Source organism: Lacerta agilis, chromosome 3, assembly GCF_009819535.1.
Source record: "Lacerta agilis isolate rLacAgi1 chromosome 3, rLacAgi1.pri, whole genome shotgun sequence".
Classification (NCBI taxonomy): Eukaryota; Metazoa; Chordata; class Lepidosauria; order Squamata; family Lacertidae; genus Lacerta; species Lacerta agilis.
In genome coordinates this window covers 98,986,077-99,002,534 of record NC_046314.1, presented here as the reverse complement: position 1 = coordinate 99,002,534, position 16,458 = coordinate 98,986,077, and the positions used below count along the sequence as shown (strand labels likewise).

At 49.0% G+C, this 16,458-nt stretch overlaps 1 protein-coding gene across 2 annotated transcripts; it reads left to right on the top strand.

Moving 5' to 3' along the window:
• The first annotated feature begins 524 nt into the window (after positions 1-524).
• On the top strand, positions 525-15,661 carry SIX2 (SIX homeobox 2). 2 transcript variants are annotated; one of them, XM_033144899.1, is made up of 2 exons: positions 525-1,173; positions 14,820-15,661. In XM_033144899.1, the coding sequence occupies exons 1-2, from the start codon at positions 614-616 to the stop codon at positions 15,121-15,123; spliced, it is 864 nt and encodes a 287-aa protein (XP_033000790.1). In that variant the 5' UTR covers positions 525-613; the 3' UTR covers positions 15,124-15,661. The 2 variants fall into 2 exon arrangements, with proteins under 2 accessions (XP_033000790.1, XP_033000789.1); XM_033144898.1 differs by having other exon boundaries at positions 525-1,179.
• Positions 15,662-16,458: the final 797 nt, after the last annotated feature.

The window sequence follows — 16,458 nt, the reverse complement described above, 5'->3', positions numbered from 1 at the left end:
AGGGGGGAGGGAGGAAGAGAGAGCGAAGAGAAGAGAAGAGAGTGGAACTCGCAAGCCCGGCCAGGGGGTGGGGAGAGCGAAAAGTTCCACTGTTGCGAGCGCCGCAGCTTCTCACACAATAGAGCGGCAAAGTTTGCTGATCGGAACTCCGGGACTTACAAACCAAGCGGGCGGTCAAAAGCCGAAGAGGCAGGAGGAGAGCAAGCAAGAAAGAAGAGGTGAAAGTGAACGCTCGGCTAGTTCTCCCTTTGATCCTCCCCCTGCGCGAAGATTCCCTAAGCTCCACGGGCGCCGGCGCAGCGGCCCCGCCAGCGCTGACCTAAGCCCGAGGGCTCCATTTGTAAGTAAGTTAGCCCCGGCGCTCTGTGGTTGGCTGGCCCCCTTGCGAAGCCCTCTCTCCATTGGTGCCGGCTGTCGCGCGCGCGCCCCGGACACCCCCCTCCCCCGCACGACCCGCCGCCGCCAGTTCTGCCCCCCCCCCAGGCTGTGCCTGCGGGGCGCTCGGCCGCGTCGCCCCCCCCACCCCGAGTGGCTGCCCCCTTTCGGCCAGGGCAGATGCGCTAAGAGGCGGCGGTGGCAGGAGGAGCAGGGCCTCTCCCCGGCGCCCGCCACCATGTCCATGCTGCCCACGTTTGGCTTCACCCAGGAGCAAGTGGCGTGCGTGTGCGAGGTTCTCCAGCAAGGTGGCAACATCGAGAGGCTGGGCCGCTTCCTGTGGTCGCTGCCGGCTTGCGAGCACCTGCACAAGAACGAGAGCGTGCTGAAGGCCAAGGCCGTGGTGGCTTTTCACCGGGGCAACTTCCGCGAGCTCTACAAGATCCTGGAGAGCCACCAGTTCTCGGCGCACAACCACCCCAAGCTGCAGCAGCTGTGGCTCAAGGCGCACTACATCGAGGCCGAGAAGCTGCGGGGGCGACCCCTAGGGGCCGTCGGCAAGTACCGGGTCCGCCGCAAGTTCCCCTTGCCCCGCTCCATCTGGGACGGCGAGGAGACCAGCTACTGCTTCAAGGAGAAGAGCCGCAGCGTGCTGCGGGAATGGTATGCGCACAACCCTTACCCGTCCCCTCGGGAGAAGAGGGAGCTGGCCGAAGCCACCGGGCTCACCACCACCCAAGTCAGCAACTGGTTCAAGAACCGGAGGCAGAGGGACCGGGCGGCCGAGGCCAAAGAAAGGTACGAGTAAGTACTTCCTCCTGGCTCCCTCTTTCGACCCCTATCCCCAGCTGAAAAAGATTTCTGATTTGGGGACCAGGGGAGGGGCGGTGGGGTGCCGGAGTCTTCCTAGGTTTGCTTAACCATTCCAGGCCAAACTGCGAGGCGCTGAGACGCGCACAAAGGCGCTTTTGTCGTGTAAGCAGCCTTGAACTTAGCAAGCAAGCACTTGCTCCCGAGTAAACGCGCAGAGGATCAGGCCGCGGGGGAAAGCGCCACTGGCCTTGAGGTTCACCTGAGGCAGGGAAAGGCGAAGGGAAATGGCAATGAAACGAGAACGTGGCGCTTTATTCTCTTTGTAAAACAGCAATCTTAACTTTTCGACGTTTCGTTCATATAATGCTATGGCCGGAAAAGCAGGAACACACGGGTCCCAACCAGTTGACTCCCCGCGCCCACCCCCCAAGGAACTAGTTTTACTCGAGAGCAACACTGGGTTGCCCCGCCAAAGCTAAATCGCTTTGCTTCGGCTTCTCTCCCAGGCCACTTCCTCGGAAAACTTGATTTGGAAGAAATGGAACAGAGTTTTAAAGTAAATGGAACAGGAGAATGCTGGATCTTCCTTCGTTCCTTTTCTCAATCAGGCCAACTTCCTATTCTGTCTCTCTTCCGCTTCCCGGGAAAATATCTGTAGTTTTCTCAACTTTAATTTACTTCGCGGCCCCATCCTTATCTACTTGGAAGTAAGTGCCACTGAATTCAATAGGGAATACTTTAATGAATCTGAATGTTGGACTGCAATCTTGGCTACATATTTATGTAACAGAAACGTGTTGAGTGAGCTGTTTTTCCGTACAGGAAGAAAGCACTCAAAACAATACTAAAAAGGGGGGTATTAATTCTGCTAGTAAATATCTCTAATGCATATTGAACAAATGCACCTGAACACTTTAGAAGACCATCGGGTCTCTTCTCCAGCAAAATTAACCACGTTTAATACCCCATCTCCAACACACGAACTCCTGGTGGGAATCAAGATTAAAAGCTGCAATCCTAAATTCACTTACCTGGGTGTAAATCGCATTCGAATCGGTGCTCCTCAACTTCCAGCGCGTGGGGTTCAGCTCCATGAGTTAAATTCTTCCTACCCAGCCCGAGTTTCTCAAGCTGACCGCGCTGTTGCCGGCAATTCTATTCATTACAATGGGACTCCACACCAGTGTAGTAGTTTAAAGTGGAGGAAAGGTAGTAAGCAGCGCTGTTGGGAAAAGCTGCTTGCAGAATAGTCCCAGCAGGCCCCCAACTCTATAAAAGCGAACTTCCTTGCCCCTGGGGCCTGTGAGTGTGTGGCTAAAGCCACGATCATCAATGATTTTAACCCTTGGTGATTATCACAATTAACACGTTTCCTGCGGCCAGCTGTAAATCTCTCTCACACTTTGACAAGCCCTTGAATTCGCTTAGGATACCAGCTGAAGAGAAAGCCAGGGTTTCCAAAATGCGTTGGGCCAGGAGCACACAGAAGTACCCCACATTGTTCAGAAACGGCACATTTTCTGGATAATAAATCTCAGGAGTTTCCGTTCACGTTAAAGTGGCTGCTTATCTACCCGGATACAAGTTCCCTTTCATTCCATTACTTCAGTGAAAATAAGAGGGATGGGGCAGATTCCAGATAGTAGATGGAAGGATAATAATGAACCGTGGGACACAAATACGCTATAATAATTTCATATTAATCAATGCAAAGCGTCCCATCAATTACTAATAAGCTGTGAACACAAGAGTGCTCGTATAAGTCAGAACACTATGATCTGGAAGAAAAATAGTCGGATGTTGCATTATGTTTTAATTCCTCTTATGAAACTATCTCCCGAGATGGAAATAGTTGTTCAGTAGTTGACTCTTAAGGAGCAACGAATTGGCGTCAAGAGAGGGCTATCCTAGAATAAATGAGCAGCTTTTCGATCGTAGCACAGGTCCGAAACTGCTGCCCTATGTCGGTTGAATCGGATCAGTCCGACCTGGGGGCCTTAACTCTGAGTAAATAAATACACACGCAGTTGGGCTGCCCCTAACAGCATGGATTCTCTCCCTGAGTAAATCAGCCTCCTATACAAATCCCGTAAGGCTTTATCCATTATGTTTCAAGGGGATATGAAATTAGTGGTGGAAAACGAACCCAACTAACTCCAAAGGGATTCTGAAGGCTGCAGGCATTGAACCACACTGAGACAGAATCACATAGAATCTCGACGCCAGAGAGAAGAGCCGAAAAGTTGGGCACTGCTAGCAGGCCTTAAAACCCATTATACGAAGCCTGTTTAACGTGGACTTGCCAGCAGCACACGAGCCGCCACGGTATTGTTAGCTCTGTCAGCGGATTAAGGAAGGCCATGTTGTTGTGATAGCCTAGCAACTCAGATAGTACTACTCTGGAGTAAGTGGGTTGTTGTTTGGAGTTTCAGGAGGCCACCCACCGCCACTAGCTAGCGTCCTCTCATCCCTCCCTTGTAGTTCGTACCGGGACATGGGTCCTATCGAACAGGATGGATTTCTCAGTAAAATCCATGGGGCTGTCAGTGCTCCCGAGTGGACGCTTGTACGTTGCAGCCGCGCATCGCGACTCTAAACTCTTTGGCCGAGCAGTCATCCCCTCTGATTTCGAGGGAGTCTTTTGTTTTGCTGAGGAGCACTTTTCCAATTCTCCCATTGTGTAACTAACTGGCAGGAGAGGGTTCCCTCTCCCCCCCCCCAAAAAAAAACCCAGTATAAAAACTGGGTTGGGGACCCCGACGGAAAATTGTTAAACCGGCCTGAAATGGAGAATATAAAATGTCTTTAAAAACAAATACGGAGGCCAGTTAATGGGTCTAGAAGGACGGATGAGCCGAAAAGGCCCAATCTAATTCCTCGCAAGCTCGCAGCAATTTCGGAACCCACTCCCACAGCCAGAGAGGGCAAGTGTCAGCCCTTGTACAATTAACACGTGTGAAAGAGCCAAGCAGCCGAATACCGGGAGGACCCGGACGCACACCTTTGATGTGCAAGTCTTCCGCGGGCCGGCTGAATTCACTTTTGGCACCCTCCTGCGCCATAAGTGAGTTCAAAGGTATTTTTTTGGTGAGCTAGCGTTGGTAGAAAATCCAAAACATAGTCGCGGCTCCCTCTCCTTCCACCCACATGTGGGCCTAATAAAGCAGATATCATCTGGTTGGACCGACTCTCTCTCCCTTCTACTGTACTCCCTTCTGGCCATCCAGAAACGACTCTTTTGGAAAACTCGCCGGAGAATCTGGGTTCCACTTTAGAGGTGGCCGGCTGGATTTTGCATGCAAAAGTAAACTTCGTCAGGAGGTCCAATAAGGGCCACCCACAACCCCAAAGGCAGCCGGAGCCCATGCGTGCCTTCACCTGGAGGCACCCCACCACCGGGCTTACTCCCCAATAAGTGCGTGCATTGATGGGGATCGCAGCTTTTATTCGAAATTAGCACCACGATCCCGAACATTTGGGAAGCGGGGGTGGGGTAAGGTTTAAATCCAAATTCCTGCGTACTTGAAACCCAAGCGCCAAGGTGATTTCAATCCCTGCTGTCTTTAACAGGGCTGAAAATCGCTTTGAATCCAAGTCGTCTGTTTTTATCATTTATGCACCGAGCTGTTGCACCAAAAAAAAAAAAAAAAAGGCGCTAGTTTCTCTTGTGCAGATTCTGTCTGTGTTGCAGGCGGGGCTCCAGGATGCGGGACAATCCTTTACGCCCCGCGGAGTTGAAAGGAGCTTCCTGCAGCGCGCGTTGGTCACTGCGTGGGTCCAAATTCTGAGAATATCTACCGTTGCTGGTCTTGACTGGGAAGAGGATCGCCATTTTGCGCGGGTATCTGGGGACAGGGAACTCTGCCCTTTCTAATGAATAAGCGGCCTTTGGGGCGTTGGGCACTTGTTTGAGAGACAGGTTGCAAATCTGACAGCTGTTTGTAAACCTCTGTGAATTAAAATGCAGTTTATTCTCACCCCAAACCACCGCCGCTGCGCAACTCCATCTCCCAAAGCGTAACCAGTAGCTTGATTTTACTAGAACCTGCTAAAGGTGACATCTCTTTCCCATGACAAAATTCTGGGTCGCCCCCCCCCCCAGAAAATGCAGTTTCTGGTGGCTGCAACGCGTGCACGCCATTGTCCTTGAAGGCAGTTTTCCCCATTCCCCAAGTATTATGTTTATATGAGTAACTGGCAGCAGTTGAATCTAGAGGTCCGGGAGGAGTTTACGTCCTGGACAAGACTAGTGCGTGTGCGCTTATTTTCGATGGGGGCCAACAGGTTTAGGATCGGGCTAGAAGTTCTGCGCAGAACCTTTAACCCCATCCTAGATCCGTTGCCCCCTGTCGAAAATAATTCCCTCTGAGTTCCTTGCGACGTAACTGTCATAACGCTGCTGCCTCAGTGGAAAACACACACAGTTTGAAACTGTTAATAGCAGACCGGAGCTCAAGGCAGACTCGACTTGGTTCGCGGCCTCCATCCATTTCGCTAAATTGACATAAGCTTATTTTCTCCCGCTGGTGGAAAGCGGAGCGAATCGCCTGGCTACTCTAGGGTTGGGGAGATGAAAGATGCCCATTTACTGCTTAACACATCATAGGCGCTCTCTCTCGCTGAGGTGGAAGAGAATCAGCATCCTGAACAGGATGCTGCTGAATCCTCCTTAACAGACGGCAGCGTCCCGCAAACAGGGTGGTCCCCCTTACAGAGCGATCTCCGTTTTTCCACATGAAAATGGGACGTGGAACAAATGTCCCCTTTCCCCAATATCATCCTACCGTGCCCTTAAGCTTTAGCTTCGCCTGGACGTCTGCAGTTTGATTCCCAGCTGAGTAACGCTGCGCGTTTATAGGTGTGATCACAGGGCGTTAAGCCCTCCACCACTGGGTTATCTATGGAGACTGCTAACAACCTTCCTCAACCTGGTGCCCACCAGATGCAATGCTTGCTGGCTTGCGCAGTGCTGGCTGAGAGTTATAATCCAACAACATCTGGAAGGCACTGGACTGCCGAAGGCTGACGTCAGGCATTAACGTATTTTCCTTTACCTAGAAGAGAACTTCCCCATCATTACAAGTGACGCTTAGGATAACAGTGCTAGAGTTAATTCCACTACAGCCAATGGGGATAATATGATTTTACAGCCCAATTTTAAACCAGTCTTCTTAAACTCAGTCCCACTGGGTTCAGTGAGATTAACTCTCTATGGAAGGTGTTTAAGAGTGAAGGCTTACTTGGAAGTAAAGTAAGGCAGCCTTCTTTTGGACACTTACCTCGGGAGTTAGCTATCCTGAGCTCGACGGGGCTTACCTCTGTGTACACATTTTATTTATTAGTTGGTTGTGCTTTTATTCCGAACCATCTGTGTTCACGGCATGTAACCAGAAAACATCATACCTGGATAGCTCAGTTGGTTGGAGCATGGTGCTCATAATGCAAAGGTTGCTGGTTCGATCCCGGTATGGGACAGCGGCTTATTCCTGCATTGCAGGTGGTTGAACTTGATGATCCTCAGGGTCTCTTCTACAATTGTATGATTTTATGAAATCAAAGCAGGCATTAAAATACCAAAACCATGCCTTGAGATCAGAGTTCGTGTTAAAAAAAACTACATATGGCAGGAAGAAAGCGGATAGACCAATAATAATAATAATAATAATCATCATCATCATCATCATCTCTCATAATACTGGAACTCGTTGACATCCAATGAAGCTGAATTTTGGGAGATTTGGGACAGATACAGGAAAGTACATCTTCCTGCAGCGCATAGACAATCTATGGGATTCACTTCCCCAGGAGGCAGAGACTGGCCCCCAACTTGGAAAGCTTTAAAAGAAGTTGTGGTGGAGAGGGCTACTAGCCACAATGGTTATGCTCTACCTCCACAGTTCTTGGCAGCAATACCCGTTGCTGGAAAGGAGGGAGGTACTCTTGTGCTCATGTTCTGCTCCCTGGTTTCCCATAGGCACCTGGTTGGCCACTGTGAGAACCCGATACTGGATTACATGGGCCTTTGGCCTGATCCTGCAGGCTCTTCTTATGTTCTTATGTGGTAAACAGTAGGTCTTGCTTGCACATAAAGGTAGTTAAGGTTGGCAGCAATTATTGTCAATTAGCAATTACTGCTGATTGTTACTTTGCTTAGGAGTGGTGTGCCGTCTGTTTAAACAATAAGGCTGTGCATCCAAACTGAATCACCCGCATGTCCTCAGCTTTATTAACAGCGCCGTCCTATATGTCTCTGCTCAGTGGCAAGAGCTATTGAATTCAGTGGGAATTGCCCCCCCCCTCGAGTGTGAATAGGATTCCAGCCGGAGCGCGCTTGGATTTGAGTCAAAGTCTCCCCATTGACTTCAATGGAAACAAGTCTGCTTAAATGCTTGGATGTGTCTGAGTTTTAAATCGAGCTTTTAAAGGGTTACATTTATAGAAACACGTAACTTTATTAAATAATGTTTCAAGAGGCGTGTAATACAACGTGGATGTCCTATGTATTCTGGAATATCCAGGTACAATACAAAATGCGTTGAGGTGGATTGTTTAATCCTTTATCGGCTGCGTTTAGGTGAGGAAAGGCCGGTGCGTCGTAGTACTTAACAGCAGGTTTCTGCTCATGTCTACTCCGAAGTAAATGCCATTGGGTGCAATGTGGCTTGCTCCAAGGTTAAATGGGCATAGATTCATTGTAGCCTAACAGCGGTTGGTTTGAGCCTAGTTCTGGAATTTCCCCGGTAGGATTTGACTGGTTTTAGGCAAACCTATATAACTGAGCATCGCCCATCTATACCCCCAAATCTGAGAAATAATAGTGACCTACCTTACAGGATTTGCGATCTAATGCATGTGAAAAGATCTGAATCGCGACGGGAAAACCCAATTTAAAGATAATATGTTGCCAAGGAGGAGGTCAGCATGCTACATATTTACACGCAACCCACAACCTGTCCACATAACCCAGCAGCCCCGTTGACTTCAATGGGGTGGGTGCTTGTAGGGCTGGGTCGTTTTCCAAATCGAGGGGGCAGTTTGAACAAGGACACAGCAATACTGAAGAACGGGATTAAAATGCATTTTGTTGCAAAGCAAGCCGTGCGCGGGTGGGAGAGACCCAACAACCCTCTGAACTGCATCGCTTCGTGAAAATGGGGTGCTTTCCGCAAAATGGCTTGCGGTAGAAAAAGGAGGGGAAAGTATATTCTCCAGGAATTGGAAGTGCGCAGTGTGGTTAGAGTTGGACTAGTAGCCTAACGAGCTAGTGATACAGCTGAATTGTTTAGAGCTAAGAATCTACCAGATAAAACTAAAGCACAGTGCAGGATTTCAGATAAAGTATTAGCGGAGCCTCGATGGGGCGCTTGTCTGCCCAAATAAGGAAACCGCTTTTGGTTCTCAATTCTAGAAGACGACCCTCCTCCGCTTCTTTCCGGGACTTGTGCCACCTGGGAGTCTAACCATTTTATGGTGACTTAATTTTCGGCCGCGGAGAAGCTGCTACTTATGGCGTGGAGTGTCCGGCGTAAAGATGATCCGTCTGCTTCCTGCATCCAAGGAAACATGCTCTCTCCTATCCGCGCTGCAGAGAGAACGAACTGCGAGTCTTCCAGTTGCCACAAGACTCTTCGGCTGCAGTCTTGCGCACGCTTAGTCTCAGTGAATTAATTCAGCAGGAGCATCTTCTGAGCAAACGCGCATGCCGATCATCGGGGCTGGTGGTTGATTTATTTCAAAGAAACTCCCTTACAGCGATCTCCTTCTGTTAAACTTTATCGGAACTCGGTGGCTTTCGCACTTAATCCAGTCTCTCTGAAACTACGGCTGCTACCCTAAACTCTCTTACTAAAAAAAAGTTCTCTTGAAATGCGTTGGCGGTGGGGTGTACTTCTGATTCAACGGGTTTAGGATCGCGCAGTTTAGCATCGAAGTGTTAGGCTACGAACCTAAGCGTGTTTACCTGGCAGTCGGATTCCATCGACATGACGCCAGCTAAGGGACTCTCAGCATAGCCTGCTTATTTAGAAGTAGATATTTTCTCCTCGCTTCCTTCCCGCTTTCCGATGGAGATCAAGTGGGTTTAGGATCGCGGTCTTATTTGCTGGGAAGCCAGGGCAAGCCAATTCCGCTCCCCTCCTCTGGCCCCAGTAGTGTGTGTAGCCACCGCGGTGTTGCCGGATGAAGGAAATATTTGCGTGCCACGGGCCACGGAGGGCATTTCCGCTCCTGATTCAAGAAAAGAAAATGCCTCTCGTTTGCTACTGTAGGTTGGAATGTATTTCAGTATATATGTAGACACACACACATTCGAGCTTCAAAATGGACGGGGAGGAAAAGGGTTTAGCCCCAGCCGAGATCTGAGGAAGGGACCCCAACGCAGATACATATTTTTTTTCTATTCCCATCTTTGTGATGTTAGATTTAGCCGGAGCAAACGGCGGCCAGAATGCGTTGCTTTTCCTTTCTGGGCCGAGGACTGAAGTGCTAACGCGTCCGCTTCTCCCACCCTCCAAAGGCTCCCTAATCTCTGCAGGAGAGAGAGAGAGAGGGAGGAGAGGAACGTTTTTTATCAGACCACACTTTTTTTTTACTGAGCTGGCCGCAAACTGTTTACAAGACCCGAGATCGACTCAACGAGGCCCTGGGGGTTGCAGGGCAGGCAGAGGCTGTGGCGGAAGCCCGAATTTTATTTTCCTCCTCTCCTCCCCATCCACAGCCGGTTAAAGTAGAAGTCAGATAATTGGCATCTCGATTTTAAATCAGTGGGACATTCTTTCCAAACGTTCAGGTCTTTCACAACGCCACTGTTCAGATATGTATCGGTGCTACTCCCGAGGGGGACGCCAAGCTCTCTCTCTTCGCGCCCTTACGCGACTGCTTCAGGATGTGACACTTTGGATGGGAAGTTAGTATGCGCAAAGCATTGCGCGCTGTGAGCGGTCTTGTGAAGATGGTTCCACCCAAGATTTCCTGCCTAGGGAATAGGGCGTAGGCCGAGATCCTAGAGGCTCCAGTGAGTGGAGAAAAGAAAATGTTTGTGTTGCAGTTCCGGGAAGGTTAGACTACAACTCCCTTCATCCTTGCCCAGGTGCCCTGCTGGCTGATGGGAGTTGGAGGTCAGCAGCATTTAGAGGGCCAAAGCTCTGGCAGTTGAGGGTGGGGCTCTCTTTAGATGATAATTACAAGGACTTTGGCCCCCACAGTTCTGCTCTGAGGGCACCACAGTGGGGATGGAAAGAACCTGTGTTTCTAGCAGGAGGTAGCTGGAGTAGGGGTGGTGGTCTTGGATTCATACATATTGCTCACTACCAATCAGAGACCCCTTTACTCTATGTTTATAAATATATATATAATGTTTTAAATAAAAAGTATGAATTAGTTATAGGGGCGGGGAATCTTTATAACAAGCAAATGAAAGAATCTGGTGACATAGTCTTTACTATTCTTTAATCAGATCAACCTTAACGTAACTAAACAATTCTGTGTCCTTCAGCGGTCTGTTTTAGAAATACATATAGAATATGTAGCATGCACAAAGAATGTAGCAATTTAAAATACCCTATAGAACTAGAGAAAAAGAGAAAAAAAGCAAATCAGAGTAATCATACCTGCAAATATGAAAATGTTGTTGTTGATAATGATAATTTAATTTCTATCCCTCTCAAGGATTACAAGGCAGTTTACAATATAAAAACAAAAAAATGCATATCATAGTAACATGCAAAATCAATACCCCCTACAAACAGGCCCATCACTTGTTTAATTAGCCAAAGGCCTGGAATTAGAGGGATGTTTTTGCCTGGTGCCTAAAGATATGTAACCAGGATGCTAGGAGAGCATTCCACAAGTGGGGAACCACCATGGAAAAGGCCTATTCTCGTGTTGCCACCCTACAGATCTCTTGTGGAGGAGGCACGCAAAAGAGGGCCTCGGATGATATCACAGCGTCCAGATCGGCTTATATGGGGAGAGCCGGCCATTGAGGTATTACTGTCAGGGGTGGATCTACTATGAAACTAAGGAAGCTTAACCTTCAAGGCACCTAACCCCGGAGGAGCCCCAGAAGTGACTTTTGTCCACGTTGCTTAAAAAAAAATGGGCCTAGTAGATCCAATTTGCCTCGCATGACTCAAACTGATTAATTTTTTGTTGTATTTTTTTCCACCAACATTCGAGAGTCAGCAGCACAGATGTTGTAAAGGTAGAGTGGCCTGTCTTGGAACAGCCCCATTGAAGAAGATAACAGTTGTTACCTAGAGTAAACTGCGAGAGGCAGTGAAGGATAGGCGTGCCTGGCATGCTCTGGTCCATGGGGTCACGAAGAGTCGGACACGACTGAACAACAACAACAACCTAGACCTTGTTGTTGGTTGCAAAGTGGACCTGAGCTGCCACGTTTCCCAGGGTGAGGTGTGGATCCCTGAGGAAGCCCGATGCCTGCATGGGGGTGCCTGGTTGTGCCCCCTCAGAATTTTGTGCCTGTGACTATGCCCCCACCCCACAACACCACTGGCTGGGGAAGGGGTTTCCTGGAGTCCCTACTTTGGGGGATTTGTTTCTCACCAGAATGCCCTTAAAATTGCTGCTATCCCATCTTCTCCTCTAAACTGGAGATGTGCATCACACCTTTTCATACTCTCAAAGGAGATCAGAGTGGTGATTTCATACCCACATCTCAAGCATGGTTGCTTTGAATTGGCTGTGCACTGCTATTCTCAGTGGGACTAACTTCCAGGTATAACTACCCTTAGGAGGATAGCAGTTGTGCAGCTCAGTTCCACGAAACATATTCTCCAGTAAGTGTGCAGCTAGCAGGAAGTAAGTCAACTGAAATAAGGACAATACCCTGAGAGCTGACTTTTGAGTAAAGATTAAAATGCATCGGATCCATTTGTTATCCTCACAACAATCCTGGTAGTTAGGGTCTGAGAGACAGTGGCTAACTCAAGGCTGCCCATGAGAGATTAAGAATTCCGCAGGGGTGCCCAAACTTTTTTCAAATAATACATTTATTTGTCCCCTGCCCTTGGATGTTGAGCTTTTTTTAGGATTTAAGTTACTGAGCTTTTTGGGGGGATTTTGCCCCAGGACATATACTGCCACAGATTAAATCAGATGGCGGGCCAGATTAGCCCCCAAAATGGACTTTGGATGTGCCTGCAGGGTCTCATACCTTGGTTCCTGGCATAGTACTATAATTATAAGAGGTGCCTTTTCTGAAGACCTAGATCAATGGGGATTTAAACATGGGTTCCAAAGACTATGTATCCAATGAGCATTCAGTGGGATGAAACAGACTTAAATCTGTCTCAATGGGTTGCAGATTGTGGAAAATTGTACCATGTGCTTCTAAAGTTAAAAAAGGGAAAGAAATAAGCTAAAATCCAAATTTTGAGTGGCAGGAATAACACAAACTTAACTTTTGAGTCATTGTTTTTGGAGAAACTGTAATGTAGCATAGAAACACAGGAAGCTCTAGCTCTATATTGTCAACACTGACTAGCAGCAACTATCCAGAGTTTTCAGGCAGAAGACTTTGCCAAACCTACCTGGATATGTCTGAGGATGAACCTGGGACTGGGTGGCACTGTGGTCTAAAGTACAGAGCCTCTTGGGCTTACTGATCGTAAGCTTGGCAGTTCAATTCTGTGTGACGGGATGTGCTCCCGTTGCTCTCTCCCAACTTCTGCCAACCTAGCAGTTCAAAAGCATGCCAGTGCAAGCAGATAAATAGGTACTGCTATGGCGGGAAGGTAAACAGCATTTCCATTTCTGTCACGGTGTTCCATTGCACCAGAAGTGGTTTAGTCATGCTGGCCACATGACCCAGAAAGCTGTCTGTGGACAAATGTGAGATGAAGCGAGATGAGTGCCGCAGAGTAGACCCATAGTCGCCTTTGACTGGACTTAACTGTCCGGGATCCTTTACCTTTTTTACCTACCTGTATGCTCTATCACTGAGCCCTTCAGTAGGTCATAGTGAACAACAACAACAACAACAACAACAACAACAACAACAACAACAATTTTATTATTTACACCCCACCCATTTGGCTGGGTTGCATGGAGTTGTATAGATTACAGTGGTACCTCTGGTTATGTACTTAATTCGTTCCGGAGGTCTGTTCTTAACCTGAAACTGTTCTTAACCTGAAGCACCACTTTAGCTAATGGGACATCCCACTGCCGCTGCGCCGCCAGAGCACGATTTCTGTTCTTATCCTGAAGCAATGTTCTTAACCTGAAGCGTTATTTTTGGGTTAGCGGAGTCTGTAACCTGAATCGTCTGTAACCCGAGGTACCACTGCATGATTCTTCCCCTTTCCCATCTTACTCTCACAATAACCCTAGGTGTGTGGTTGAGTCCAGGTAAGTGCATTCACAGAGGTTTGGCCCTTTCTCTCAACAATGTCAGGTTTCAGGATCCAAAGGGAGAAACGGAATCAGCATCTTCGTCAGTGACAGACGTGCAACCCAACTCTCTCCACCTTCATTCACTCTCCAGTGATTTCAAGGGGACTTCCTTCCCCAGAAGCCTATCTAGAATGGTTGAAGCCTGTAATACATTAGAGTTCTCTAACTCTTACTAGGGAGTAAGGCTGCAATTCTAACCCCTTACCTTGGAGTAAGACCCACTGAATTTAATAGGACTTCCAGCTATGTACACACCACACATTTAAAGTACCCAGCCAAAGAATCCTGGGAACTGTAGTTTCTTAAGGGCTCTAACAACTGTAGGGGCATGGGTGGCGGTGTGGTCTAAACCACTGAGCCTCTTGGGCTTGCTGATCAGAAGCTCGGCAGTTCGAATCTGCACAATGGGGTTAGCTTCTGTTGCTCTGTCCGAGCTTCTGCCAACCTAGCAGTTTTAAAGCATGCCAGTGCAAGTAGATAAATAGGTGCCGCTCTGGCGGGAAGGTAAATGGCGTTTCTGTGGGCTCTGATTTCTGTCACAGTGTTCTGTTGAGCCATAATCGGTTTAGTCATGCTGGCCACATAACCCAGAAAGCTGTTTGGGACAAATGCCAGCTCTCCAGGTCTGAAAGTGAGATGAGCGCTGCAACCCCATAGTCGCTTTGGACTGGACTTAACCGTCCAGGGGTCCTTTACCTTTTACCTAACTATCAACCATAACTCTGTGAAGGGTAAGCTACAGTTCTCAGGATTCTTTGGAGGGCATGTTCTTTAAATGGGTCATGGATTGGTGACAGCCCAAGACATTTTGGCACCTGAGATGAGCCACAAGATAGTGGCCCCTCGCCCTGCCAGGGAAGAAGGGATGAGTGAAGATCTACTGGTACATCAGGAATAAGGGGGGGGGGGATAAAGATCTACATTGGGATCTGCTGCCCCTGTGGATCCTGCTGCCCGAGGCAATTGCCTCACCCTACCTCATGGATGGACGGGTCCTGCCTTGGGCTGTGCCCTTGATTGCAACAGAACTTACTTCTGAGAAAATATATGCCTGTGGTTGGACTCTGTGCTTGGATCATTGACACAAGCGGGACTTGCTTCAGGGAACCATGCATTCAATCCGGTCGATACCATCTGCATGAACGGCGGGGGGGGGGAGAGACTGGTCCCCTTTTACAGCCTAATTTTTCTCTCTCTCTGCCTTTCCCTCTTTCTAGGGAAAACAACGAGAATTCCAGTTCAAACGGCCACAACCCGCTTTCCTCCTCCCTGAACGGCAACAAGGCGGTTTTGGGCAGCTCCGAAGACGAGAAAACGCCCTCGGGGACGCCGGATCACTCTTCGTCCAGCCCGGCTTTACTGCTTAATTCGAACCCAGGCTTGCAGCCGCTCCACAGCTTGGGCCACCCCCAGGGTCCTAGTGCCATTCCTGTACCCAGCGCGGACCCTCTGCACCACCACAGTTTGCAAGACTCCATCCTCAACTCCATGTCCTCCAACCTGGTCGACCTGGGCTCTTAAGACGTTTGTGGCACCCATGATGTCCCTTGAATCCATGCTTCCCACTCGGCTTTTTATTTTTTATTTTTTAAGAAACAAAACACTCATACCTGTTGCCTGAAACATTGAAAGGGATGGCAAGCTCCTCCACGCGGATCCGTTGTCTGGCTTTGGATCAATGCTTGGTCGGCTGACTAATGACTTTTGGGGAAGGTACTGTAACCTCAAGACCTTGGCAAGTCTTAAGAGGGTTTGGTCGAAGCTGGTGGAACTCTTCTTCCTTAGGAGTTGTTGTTGTGTGTGTGGTTTTGCAGGGCTGGTGATGGTGGAAGGGGAGCAAAGGAGGTCAGTGCAGCCCCTCACTTGGGAGAGGAAGGGACGTGGCTGGTGGTAGCTTCAGCCTTCACAATCTCTATGGGAGTTTATCAGATCCAGTTTTGGGGTTGCCAACTTCTCAGCAGGCCTCTGGAGCTGCGCTTGAACCCTGATCAGCAACAAGTGAAGCTTTGCAGGCCTTGAAGAGACCAAAAAGTCCACCAGCAGCACGCACCCTCTTCTCCCCCATGGCCAACCAGAGGCTTCTAAGAAGCAGAGAGTTGCCCCACACTCCCCAGTTCTTAACCCCGATTCTGAATGCCAATTGCTCTCCTGCAACATGGTATTCAGAGCGGCGTCTGTCTGCTGCCTCTGACCGGAAGCTTCCATTGCCATCTAGATTGGTACATCTATTGTCCATCCAGTTACAGTAGTTCTAATCCCCTTTCAAAACCGCCTCTAAGCCATTGGCCCTCCTCGTCTGCTCGTTTCCTCATCTGAAGCCGCTGAGGGTGGAGGGAAAGGCCTATTAATCGAACGCAGATGCTGCTTGCGAAGTTGGCAACTCCATCCGATCCGGTTTGTTCTGCTTCTGAATCTTGGGAAATAACGTGCTTGGGAATATAATGTCTGGCTGAAATCGGGGCATGGGGTGTTTCTTTCCAAACGGGAGGCTTCTCCCCTCAACTCCCCCCCCCCGCCCCAGATTTTTGGATTGGACCCCACCCTAGCAGCAACACTGTTGATTGTAAAGGGGCTACTTTAGCTTGAGAATGGCGGTCGAAAGCACGTTGCATATTGGGGCTGGATCAGAAAGCTGGTGAGGCGAGTAGCAGCTGAAATTCCAGCGCTGTAGTAGCTGCCAGCTGCCGTTTAGGCAACCCCAGTCCTTTGTAGCTGATGCTAGGCAAAGAAAGTGAGGAAGGGGAGGGACTTATTTCGTCTTCTCCGTGTGGTGTCTCCCCCCCCCCCCTTTAAGCAATTCTTTAAGTGTGAAGGACAAGCAAGGTGCGATCCACAAATCGATTAAGCCACAGGACT

Bases quoted from the DNA above. Each gene is read 5' to 3' on its own strand.
- SIX2 (XM_033144898.1), top strand. From the start codon at position 614: ATGTCCATGCTGCCCACGTTTGGCTTCACCCAGGAGCAAGTGGCGTGC. The intron at 1,180-14,819 runs GTAAGTACTTCC...CCCTCTTTCTAG, and splicing joins GAGGCCAAAGAAAGGTACGA to GGAAAACAACGAGAATTCCA.